Source organism: Schistocerca americana, chromosome 8, assembly GCF_021461395.2.
Source record: "Schistocerca americana isolate TAMUIC-IGC-003095 chromosome 8, iqSchAmer2.1, whole genome shotgun sequence".
Lineage (NCBI taxonomy): Eukaryota > Metazoa > Arthropoda > Insecta > Orthoptera > Acrididae > Schistocerca > Schistocerca americana.
This window is the reverse complement of record NC_060126.1, coordinates 488,261,438-488,274,039: the sequence shown is the minus strand read 5'-3', so window position 1 is coordinate 488,274,039 and position 12,602 is coordinate 488,261,438. Positions and strand designations below refer to the sequence as shown.

Genomic DNA, 12,602 nt, shown 5'->3' with positions numbered 1-12,602 from the left:
GTAAAATGTACAAACACGGACTTACTTCATTTCTGCAATCAGCGTTTCAGTTATTTGGTTATTGGGATGTATCTACTGAATAATCCGTCCTAAAACTTACTAAGTGAATATAATTACCATTAACAATGTCCTTGCTGAAAAAAACTGAAGCATTGCCCTTTCCATACACTCATACAATGTTTATAGAATCGCGTATTGTTTCTACAATTTGTTCACAGGATTATTTCAACGAATCATTGATTAAAATACCAGATAGCAATAAAAAATAGACAATCGATGTAACACTTTTTAATTGAATACAGGAACGAACAGGCGACCGGATAAGGCTCTTGTTTATCGAGTAAACTGCGTGCGTGCTACTGACACACATTTTCACCGGATTTCTCGAATGAGTACCGGAGGAAAGTGAATGGCACAAGAGATTTTTTTCTGTCGGAGTTCACTGGGGCTGCTCTTCGAGATGGCGTTAAACAACGACAAATTTTGTTTCTGTCGCTGACTATACACATCCAGTAACACACCAGGGTATCGGTCGACACGGAAGATCTTTAACACTAAAGGTGAGTTGTGGTTGACGTTTGCATTAAATTTAACATCTAACTTTCATGCAGAACTAACAATAATTCGGAGAACTGTCTCTTACTTCTTATTTCTCTATGTTTCGGGGTTTTCCTTATGAAATACATCGATTTGCATCACAGATCATGCATCAGGGAGTAGCTGATAATTACTGTGATCAACGAAATAAACTTCCAAATACTTACCGAGTAAGAATCTTTCATATTACGAAGGTAGATCTTTGTTGATGATCCTGCACGAAAATGATTACACGGATTTCTCCATACTGCCTCAGGTGATCGACCCAATTCGTGTACAACTTCAGTATTCACTAGATATAGAGTATAACACAAATAAAGTTAGAGCTAAAATTAAGTGGTACTCTTACCCGCTTAGCCAACGAACCACGAGCGTACTTTTCTTGCATTTGTACTGCAACATCATACAAGCTAGAATTTGCAACAAAGCCCGTCTCTAAATTGACATCTTATACGGGATATTGCACTTCATTGCCATAGCGATACCATTTCAAGCGAATATACATAAACTGGAAAGTCACCCAGTGTATAGATCACATGTTTTCAGTCAGACGAGCGTTCGCCAAGATCTCATTGTAAACGTATGACAGAACCGTAAAATTTATTGCAGTCGAGTTAGTGTAGGTGATGAATTGATCGCACGTACAGTAGATGATTTTATTCACCGAAGCAACTTACTGCGCCGATTAGTGCCTGTCACCGTTCAAGATATGCGTAATTCAGACAACAAACACGTTAATGGTAAAAATCTGTTCTAATTAAAGACCTCTTCTACTTCGTAAATTATGAAAGAAATTCACTTGATGAGTCTTCATTTACCGAGAAACTTCGACTAGTTACAAAGGATTGTTCATTGCGTGTTTTGATGTAAGGAACCCTTGCTGTCGATCGTTACCATAAAAATGCACATATCTCAATTAATTTTTGTTTTTGTTGGTTCAAAGTGTTTCAAATTTTCCAAAAATTATTTCATTTAGATTCGAATCCATATGATGCCGTTGTGCACAGCAACAGTTGAAATAGTGATCTGTTGCAATAAAACGATGGATTTTGCGATAGATTGCTGTTCTTTCCTCAGTTATTTCTCCAGTAACACATGTTCGGGCAGTGAAAAATTCAAAGCATCGGATTAAAAGATTGGGAAGTCAACCATAACGAAATAAAAATCACTAATTTGTTTCATCTGCCGACGTGAATGTGATATTTTCTAGTTGCTCAAACCTACTGAGCAAACAGATCTCTTCCGCGATACCTTACGCGTTAGACGCAGTAATTCTTTAAAACGCGAAACAGAGATTACGCGTTTGACAGACGGATGATGTATCGGCCTACAGCAGTCCTCCACTCTTCAGATTTTGGTCTGTTTTATGTTGTTCAATAAGGTCGTGAATCTTTTTTTATTCTTCTAACTCTACTTGTATCAGTGTCAAGTTCTGTATCTCAAAACATTCCCATTTGCCCTCTAGAAAAAAACTTTGTTACTTTCACGACTTTGAACTCTCACGTCAGAAGCAAACCTCACAATTTTATATTTGAGCTCCAGCCATTCAGAAGTACTGTGGAAGAGGAAGAGCCCTCCTTTGGCACCAGACCTAACACGCACTGTTTGAATTTGTGCACGTTGTTTTCTTTTCTGTCAATCCTTAGGGTTTACCTGAAAGAAAACTTCGTTAAGTCGTAATCATAAGATTTTCTACTGTTTGAATTTGTGTGTTTTGTTTCATTTTCTGCCAACCCTTACGGTTTCCACGAAACAAAAACTCGTTAAGTCGTAATCAAAAGGTTTTGCTAAATATAATCGATAAATTTACTTTCTTGAGTATGAAAGATTCTTACTGAATGTGTAGGACACATCATGACTCGATTCACAGGAAAATTAATTCTGTATCTTATAATCAATTCTGTGTTGAATTATTTATAATCACTTTTAAGCTGACATTTGTAGTTAAAGTCTGTTGGTTTTGATTTCCATCTACCTTATCGCTTCTTCTCCACTGTTCTCGTTCACATATAGCGACCAGTGAAGTGGACTGAAACTTCTATACTAAAGCAATGTTTCTCCGTTGCTTGCAGCGGAGTCGATGCGGTGATGGACCAGAACGTTCAGGAGATGGCTTCCCAGCACGCCGAATCAGCGGAGAATGGTGAGCGGTATGCTGGAGGTTATCAAGAGGCCACAACCCTCCATCTTTTGGAGGGCGACGGCGAAAACCTGGTGGCGGATCACCGATCCGGAAGACAGCTACCGCCAGACAGAACTGGACAGAACCCGATCCTCAGTTACCTGCTGCAGAGGGCGAACACCAACACTACTGGTTATTCAAGTGCCTCTAGAGGGGGTGTGCGGCGAAGGATAACGCACCAGGAGACTATAGTTGACCCAAGGCAGCCATTCCCCGCGGCAGTGAGCGGTGTTCCACAGGGGCAAGTAGCCGGCCCACAAATTTCTGGAGTTCCAAGCACAGGGCAGAATAATTTCGGTATCAACATGCAGGCGGTTCCTCCACAGAACTACCCTGCCACTGGTTCTCCTGTTCAGAGCCCGGGTAGCCAGAATTTCATCGCACAAAGCGGACAAACGTATCCTGTCACCAGTCAACCGTCTGGCAGCGTACGCAACGATGGGAAAGTGCCTGACGTTAACCTATTTACCACCATGAATTTCTACCCGTCGATCGTTGCAGGGCAGCCGTATCCGTACGCATCAGCCGTAGACAGCAACAGACTCGAAAGTGGCGTGCAGGGACGCATCAGTTGGCCGTTTTCCGATTACTTCCCCATTGTTATTAAAGATCCGATCAACCATTTTTACAACGCCTTCACCACCATGGTCGAGTACGGACCAGAGTCGGACGTCTGCGGAGGAGACTTTGGGGACGAACGGGACGAGAGCAAGAAGAACGGCAAGGGCAGACACCGAGGGAGGACCGGTCGCGCAGATGCCACCAGTTTCACTGGCGAGGAAGAAGGGTCTGGCTCGCAGGGTAGCAGCGCGGAGGTCGCGAAGCCAGTGGAGCTGTCCACTGTACAGTACGGACCCGTGGTGGCCAGGCTTTTAGTGCAGAAGGGAGGTGTGGCCATTGCCGGGCCAGGAGGCTCTGCAGACAGCGGGATTGGAGGGACATCCGTGGTAGGACCCGGAGGGATCGTCTATGCCAGGCCCAACGGACTCGCAATCTTGGGTCCTGGAGCCAAAGTGATCAGCCTGCCCGTGGGGTCCTCGGAACCCAGAAGTGCCAGGGATCCCCTGCCTGCCGGAGCAAGAATACTCGCCGTCGGCCCAACTGTGTATTTCCATTCAGCCACTCTCTAGTAATCTACACTGGTATATCAATCCCTGTACATAAACATTCACAACTGTGCCTGCAACAACAGAATGTTATTTATTAAGAGCAACTATTTTAATAAATGCCAGTCACTATGCTATAATTGCACTTGACTTAACATTTGCTGTTGTTGTTGTTGTCTTCAGTCCTGAGACTGGTTTGATGCAGCTCTCCATGCTATTCTATCCTGTGCAAGCTTCTTCATCTCCCAGTACTTACTGCAACATACATCCTTCTGAACCTGCTTAGTGTATTCATCTCTTGGTCTCCCTTTACGATTTTTACCCTCCGCGCTGCCCTCCAATGTTAAATTTGTGATCCCTTGATGCCTCAGAACATGTCCTACTAACCGGTCCCTTCTTCTTGTCAAGTTGTGCCATAATCTCGTCTTCTCCACAATTCTATTCAATACCTCCTCATTAGTTATGTGATCTACCCATCTAATCTTCAGTATTCTTCTGTAGCACCACATTTCGAAAGCTTCTATTCTCTTCTTGTCCAAACTATTTGTCGTCCATGTTTCACTTCCATACATGGCTACGCTCCATACAAATACTTTCAGAAACGACTTCCTGACACTTAAATCTATACTCGAAGTTAACAAATTTCTCTTCTTCAGAAACGCTTTCCTTTCCATTGCCAGTCTACATGTTATATCCTCTCTACTTCGACCACCATCAGTTACTTTGCTCCCCAAATAGCAAAACTCCTTTAGTACTTTAAGTGTCTCATTTCCTAATCTAATTCCCTCAGTATCACTCGACTTAATTCGACTACATTCCATTGTCCTCGTTTTGCTTTTGTTGATGTTCATCTTATATTTGTTACACACTCATAAAAACACGGAATTTCGTCTTAAGTATACTCAGCAGAACATTACATATCAGCCAAAGCTAAAAGATTAAATAGTCTTAAAAAGTGTGCTTAGGAGAGCGAGATTTTTACACTTTCATCTGGAAGCTCCTTTATAACAACTCATTTTGTACCTGCTTCCCAGTTACTTCACTCCTAGGGGTGTTAGGTGTGTCTTACTCCATACCTATATTTTTCGTTATAGTAAAAGCAAGAGCAAAGAAATATGTCTTCGATTATTTTGAATGTCATCACTTGACTTTTCATTCCTAGCGATGCTAGGGGTGCCTTTCGTATATAGTGCACGGGTTTCGTTCGAATATGTATAATAATTAAAATTAAATTTGAAACTTCATACCTGAAAGTTTAAATTTTGTCCGTTAATACCAAATCTAAACTTTCAAGTCATTAAGCTGTTCTTTGGCATTGTCTGTTAACTAGTGCCAACTCAGTAAACCACTAGTAAACTCTGCACCTGCCTGGAGCCACACCCTGCTTCTTCGGTAAGGCCACACTTCTTTGTCATCTAAATCTTCCCACTGTAACTCGAAACTATCCAATGAGCCCACAGTCTTTGATGTAATCCAAACTCGGACACTGTCATAGCTCGATCATAAATCTACATGAAGCTACGAACCCTCCTCATCTTATAGAAAAAATGGCTCACGAGGTTGAGTGGTTACTTTGCAGTAGAAACATATGGATTGGTGACTCACAATTTTTATGTATTGTCAGTGTTGCTAGACGTCTGAGATGATGAGAACTTATGTGTACCATCACTAGGCGTACATGAGAGAGCCCCAGAGACTATTCGTGCCACTTCGTTGAAGTGTATGTTGGTGTTCTTAGCATCTGTGTAGCGTATCCAGACGGCAGCCCAGTATTCCCTAATATTTTAGCCTAAGTGATGTTCTCAGGGTCTTAACAATACTGCGTCGAATCGTCCCTGTCACTGTTTAATATTTTCTTTCTCATTTTCGACTTGCGCCTTCCACATGGTGTCTCTACTAGGGTGTGCACTTTAATTTAACCCTCAGATCATATGACTGAAATATGAGCGATTGGTTCGCTCTTGACGGTTCTGTCCATTTCCCCGTTACTCATGTGCGTCACTGAGTACAGAGTAAAATTCACTGTTAGGTTCGATTCTTTTTAATGGTTCTATGGAGTTAATAAGACGCATTTCAGTGTCGTCAGATGTGGTTGTCTGTGCCGCTATGGCCAGATAATCAGCTTACGTATATGCCCGAAACTGAGTTCTGGCGTACCGTGCTTGAAATACACATGTTTGAAGAACTCGTGGGACAATAGTGATCCCTGCTGCAGGTCCTTCATCAACGTGTTTTCTGCTCTACCTGTCGTGCCAACGTACAACAAATTTCCATTTCCTTTAACATCTTTGCCATGTGCATGAGGTTTTCTTCCCAATACCAACCAACTCATCGCTGCTGCGGGTATCAACAGACATAGCTATTGGTACTTATAACTGTGGATTCAGTTCAGACTGCCTCCTGGCGCTTGTTCACTGCCCTGAGAACTTTATTGGCCCCCAATTCTTTTTTACTTTTACGTCAAAATAGTTTCTTTAGTTTTCACAACTGAAGAACATTGACGAATATTCCGAAGTCTCTTTATCGTATCATCTTTAAGATAGTTACTGATGCGTTTAATTGTATCTCCAAAATTCATGTTTTGTGTTTCAAATACACATCTAATGCCTCAGATGCTTTTGTTGGTCAGGTAGACGACGACTTTACGTTATGTTTCTACCTGTGGAACTGAGTGAAAGAATTGCTTGCTTGAAGTTATCGTAAATGAGTGAACAACATTTCAGGAAACCGGGGATTTCGCTCTCTGCATTCCCCTCATTTGAATTTTAAGGCCCAATAAATGTTTCTTCAAAATTTTGTCGTTGTTCAGAAAAAAAGAAATCATAGAAATTCTCTCTTAACATCGGAAAACGAAGAAAATTACTTTGGTGATGGATGTAGCGTATTCCTAGCGACATTGGTACTTGTCCACCAATCTTTCTCATTCCTGTATCACCTATAAACATCATCTTGGGACTAATTCTTCTGTAACATACTATGTCGGCACTGCCGCAGGGAGAGTTGATTTGGAAGAAGGGTTGGATTTAGTAATAGCTTCTTCACCCATCGCTCTCTATCACTCCCTCGTCAGTTGCACATAATCCTTACATCCCAAAAATAAAGCCAAAACTGGTACTCACATAAAGTGCACCGTAAATCAATCAGAAGTGTCTCTTAGTTGATGAAATTCACAGTTAAAGTATATGGAAGAAACATCATCGTCAAAGGTCTCTTCTTCCTTTCATTGTTTGCTCAGCTGTTGAGCAGGTTGCACTAGGAATGATTCTCTTTCACGTTCTACATCTATATCTACATGTATATTCCGCAATCCACCATACGGTGCGTGGCGGAGGGTACCTCGTGCCATAACTAGCATCTTCTCTCCCTGTTCCACTCCCAAACAGAACGAGGGAAAAATTACTGCCTATATGGCTCTGTACGAGCCCTAATCTCTCTTATCTTATCTTTGTAGTCTTTCCGCGAAATGTAAGTTGGCCGCAGTAAAATTGTACTGCAGTCAGCCTCAAATGCTGGTTACCTAAATTTCCTCAGTAGCGATTCACGAATAGAACGCCTCCTTTCCTCTAGAGACTCCCACCCGAGATCCTGAAGCATTTCCGTAACACTCACGTGATGATCAAACCTACCAGTAACAAATCTAGCAGCCCGCCTCTGAACTGCTTCTATGTCCTCCCTCAATCCGACCTGATAGGGATCCCAAACGCTCGAGCAGTACTCAAGAATAGGTCGTATTCGTGTTTTATAAGCGGTCTCCTTTACAGATGAACCACATCTTCCCCGAATTCTAGCAATGAACTGAAGACGACTATCCGCCTTCCCCACAACTGCCATTACATGCTTGTACCACGTCATATCGCTCTGCAATGTTACGCCCAAATATTTAATCGACGTGACTGTGTCAAGAGCTACACTACTAATGGAATATTCAAACATTACAGGATTCTTTTTCCTATTCATCTGCATTAATTTACATTTATCTATATTTAGAGGTAGCTGCCATTCTTTACACCAATCACAAATCCTGTCCAAGTCATCTTGTATCCTCCTACAGTCACTCAACGACGACACCTTCCCGTACACCACAGCATCATCAGCAAACAGCCGCACATTGCGATCCACCCTATCCAAAAGATCATTTATGTAGATAGAAAACAACCTATCATACTTCCCTGGGGCACTCCAGATGATACCCTCACCACCGATGAACACTCACCATCGAGGACAACGTACAGGGTTCTATTACTTAAGAGGTCTTCGAGCCACTCACATACTTGAGAACCGATCCCATATGCTCGTACCTTAGTTAGGAGTCTGCAGTGGGGCACCGAGTCAAACGCTTTTCGGACGTCAAGGAACATGGCATCCGTCTGATACCCTTCATCCACGGTTCGCAAGATGTCATGTGAAAAAAGGGCGAGTTGCGTTAATATCAACGTGAAAAACCAATGCAAGTGCTGGGCAAAACTAGAGTACAAAACGCAGTTTAGTACAGCAGATAGCCTATCTCTACTGTTTTTCGAATTTTTTTAGTGATAGCAAGAATATAAAGGCCAGGATGAATCTTTCATATTGCAGTGGGGTATAGACTGGGGGTAGTACTCAGCGTCTTTCCTTAAGCGGGCAATGCTCTCTGTGACAGGCCCAATTCTGTCACTACTCCCTCCCCAACATATCTCAGGACATTTCAAACGTAATAAATCTGAGAAGTACTTCATAATGCTAGACTCAGATTGTAAAATAATATCCAAGTGCGAAAAATGAAGTGTATCTATCTTCTAAAATACTGTAAAATACTCTATTTGTACGACTATTGATTTTAATTTTGTAAATATAACTTAATTGTATTTATTTAATAGCATAGCTTTATTATATAAAATTTGCTTCAGGAATAAAGAATTGTCTATTCCTTGTACATTGTGGCCTTTTTTTTGTGACTTGCATTCCTCGTCCTCACATCTGCTACAATAACCAGCATGAGTTCGTGAAAGGAAAGACTAGCGCATGTCAAGCATGTTGCATCCGTAGTGGTAGTCTAACTCCATGTGGCAAGGGTAGAGTTGCTCAGTCCCTCTGGCGCGCTGACGCAGTGAAGGGAACACCTGTGCCTGTTGTTCCCCAGGTCGCAGCCACCGCCGTGGGGCTTCCTCTACGCACCACAGCAGTTCAGAGCTCAACAGCCGGTGGCGATCCCAACTGTCATCCACCGAATACCGTCCGTCTACCAGCCGCAGCTCGCGCTGCAGCCAACGAGAGCTGCACAGAGTTTCCAATGGAATCCCCCCAGAGACGAAGGATACACCAACCTGTACACCATCGTCAACGGGGAGTTAGTCACTCCCGTCAGACACCCAGTCTATCACGTACCTCTCACTACCTCCAGGTTACCGATTAACAGGTCTCCATTTTCCCATTTTCCATCTACGATCTATAGCCAGCATGAGAACGATGGTCCCTTGAAGCAGTTAAGTGAATCCTCCGCAATTCAGAAAAGTTCAGCATACTGGGGCTCCGTTCAGAGTGAAGTGCCACTCGCATCTGGAGGGATATTTACTCCATTTAATGAAGCAAGGTACGATTACACAAAAGCCCAAAGCCCACCGCACCGTGTGGGCAATTTTGGTGTTCTGGGGAAACATGGGTTTGGCAACATATTCCAAAAGTCCAAACCGTTAGAGGCTATAGTAAGGAATTCAGATGTACCGACAAATTCAGATTACGTGGCGTCAGGAGGACCTAGCCCTTCCAAAGGAAGTGATGCAGAACGAAACTTGAACGAAAAAAGTTTCACTAATCAAAGCTCTGAGATTGAAGTGAAGTTGGAGAAAACGTCCAATAAATCTGATACATCAACAGACGTTAGTCATCCAATGGATCAGGGACTAGTACCACAAACAGAGAAATTGCCTGATGACAGCAAAGAAGTCACAAACCAGAAACAGCCAGCTCTTTTGGGACCCGCCCTGTCAAAGCTACGTGAGACCCTCGACCGACGGCCAGAGTGGAATGACTCGCAAGACCTCATGGACTGGCGCAAGAACTACACCGATCCGAACAGACCGCCTGGCACGACGACGCTGATTCTGAAGCCGGAGGCGGAGGCTGTGGCTGGCTGCAATGGTACCGCCATAGCGAACCCCATCTCACACGCCGTGGTGCCCATCGGCCAACCGGTGGACGTCCACTTCGAACCCAGGGCCGTGGCGGTGGCTGGTCCCGGCGGAAAAGCCAAGGCGCATTCAGACCTGGTCGTGTCCTTTGTAGCAGCAGCTGTGAGTGAGGAATCCGACGAAGACGTCACCACGTCCTCACCGAACTGATGTTTCGACGACGACGAAATGTGCGTGATTCCTTCCGTCCTTAGCAGGAGCTATGTACAAATGACCTGATCATTCGAGCCTATATCCGAAAGGTCCAAAAATACTTCCAGCTCTCTCCAGCTGCGAGTTTGCGGCATGACACAGGATGTATAGCAAGAGTTCTCGTGAACACATGCCAGTGTTTAGTGAAGGACAGTGAAGATCTACAGATATCCAACTCATAATTACTCATGATCAAAGGAGAAACATTTCTTTATAACAATATGGTCGGCATTCCTCAGAGTTCGTGGTTCTTCTGCTCTGTATAGCATTTTTATCACCGGTGTACTCAGATGCTGCTAAGCATGATTGTAGACATGCCTGCTCCTTGGACTCCAATCAGGTTGTGAGGTTTGCTGGCAACAAGCCTCTGTTTACGTCCTAGACCCATTTCCATTTTCGACCAAGCTCTCTCTTGCTCTGTTGACTTAGATCAAAAGAAAAGTGTCACGAAACTTAATTGTCTGGATACCTAATCAGTCGGGATTCAAATAAGAATGCTAGAAAACCCAGTAATCAATTCATTAAGACAGCGTGTCATTAAATGGCGTTTTCCAGTTACTTATTCATTCTAGTATTACATTAAAAAGCAAAAGGAAAGGAATATGTCTTCGATTTTGAATGTCACCACTTGACTTTCCATTCCTAGCGATTCTAGGGGTGCCTTTCTTATATAGTGCCCAAGTCTGTTGTAAAACTGATTGCAGTTTCTCTAAGCTTTCGAGAGTTATACTTACACATTTTTTTTTCCTTCCAGCGCAAGGAGTGTGCTAAGCCCACAGTATTTTTTTTTTTTTTTTGATCAATAAGTCGTATGTGTAGCAAAGTTGATAAAAATAACTCCAAGCGTTTCGATTTCATGAGCTACGTATGACTCTGTACAATACCAACATCCTTACTGATTAAATGTCATCGGCACTGTCACCAATCTGCTTATAAACGCCAAAAACTATGCACTTGACACTAATACCGTTCGTTTTCTACTATTTTTTGTTGTCACTGCTTCACGTCTTAATCCTACCATAAACGACCCGTACCTGAACAAAATATTTTTCATTCAATAAGTCATATCAGTAACTAATTTGATTTAAACTGCTCCCAGCATTTCAGAGCTATCCACACTGTCACTAACGTCCCATTCCCACAAAGAAGAAAACTGTGCCCTGGAGCTCATAATGGTACCAAGACGGCTAAATATGATCGACGTACTCTTAGAGATATATTAGAAAGTAGAATGGATGTAGGGTGTAAATAATGGCGTTGTTGGAGTCTTGAGAAAAGAGTGTCTCACATCCTGATTGGTGTATAGGAAGCAAGCGTGTTTAAGACCATTTACTGACGGCAGTTATGTCAGCCGACAAAAAGATATGAAATAAACAAGGAAAAAAACCTCTGTCAACACAGATGGCTATCTGGAAATTTTTCTCCTGCCTGCTGGAAAAGACAGAAAACTCGGGTCTCTTTCATTTCTGTTTTCTCAGATGTATGGCATTTCTTCATTTCTGTTCTCTCAGATATATGCCAGCTATCTGCGTTATTACAGATATGTGGGAATTGGTCAAGATCTGGATAATTAAATGTCAAGGGGTAATGAGAACTGAGGACTACCAGAAGTGGCAACAATAAATCGAACAACCAGTTACAGCAGTTATTGTATCCGTTTCGGATGAAAGCGAGATCATTTGGTTCCTTTTATCTGATTTATGATGTCTTTCTCGAGCGGCTTAATATGCTAGCAACGACTACGCGTTGACTAACGTTGTGATAATTATCTCAGACTCTGTAATATAATGAGAGACAATTCTACTCAAATGCCGATGACCTAATAGTGCTAGAGGGAAGAAAATTGCTCAATATTGTATAGATGAAGGCTAGATATCTAAAAGTATTTTGTAAAAGAGTTCCTATCTACTGTGAATAGTGTGTAATATCTTTAATTAGTTACGCAATTTATGTAGTCCACTTAATTTTAGTTTTTATTTTTAAAATATTGACACAAGTCCAGCTTACGTGGACAGAAAGAAGTCTAATTTAGCATCTGTAAAAACGTTCTTGCCTCCTAGGTATGCGATTTATTTTTCTTTTTGCAAAACAAAATTATATACTTTCATTTACTTTTATTATACTTTCTACCATCTACAATATAATGTAAAAAAATTGACATTTTTTTTTATATTTCAATCACATGGTTTCTTTTTTATACTCTCAGTGTCTTCTGATTTACAAAGTTTTATAACCGTTGATCTTATACAAATAAACAGTGTTATCACGGCATTCTAAATTTTACTTTAGATTGTAAGCTACCAAGTCATTTATCTTAACGAGTATTAGATGTTTACTAAATAAGAGCTACCAAGCAGC

At 42.1% G+C, this 12,602-nt stretch overlaps 2 protein-coding genes across 3 annotated transcripts in view; both read left to right on the top strand.

The window, feature by feature from the left end:
- Positions 1-12,602, top strand: part of LOC124545983 (translation initiation factor IF-2-like) — a 132,393-nt gene that overhangs the window by 43,275 nt on the left and 76,516 nt on the right. Inside the window, exon 3 of one of the 2 annotated variants that reach the window (XM_047124947.1) lies at positions 9,005-12,464. The exons of the other annotated variant lie outside the window; for it this stretch is intronic. Within the exon in view, the coding sequence (XP_046980903.1) occupies positions 9,005-10,202 (1,198 nt within the window). The 3' untranslated portion in view covers positions 10,203-12,464. Of the gene's footprint in view, positions 1-9,004; positions 12,465-12,602 lie in introns of those variants that run through there. 2 annotated transcript variants of the gene reach the window in all.
- LOC124545984 lies at positions 344-4,161 on the top strand. Its single transcript, XM_047124949.1, has 2 exons — positions 344-560; positions 2,670-4,161. Exon 2 carries the CDS (start codon positions 2,686-2,688, stop codon positions 3,907-3,909), a length of 1,224 nt encoding a protein of 407 aa, XP_046980905.1. The 5' UTR covers positions 344-560; positions 2,670-2,685; the 3' UTR covers positions 3,910-4,161.

What these genes read in the sequence shown, in the direction of transcription:
- LOC124545984 (XM_047124949.1), top strand. Translation starts at nt 2,686, where the DNA reads ATGGACCAGAACGTTCAGGAGATGGCTTCCCAGCACGCCGAATCAGCG.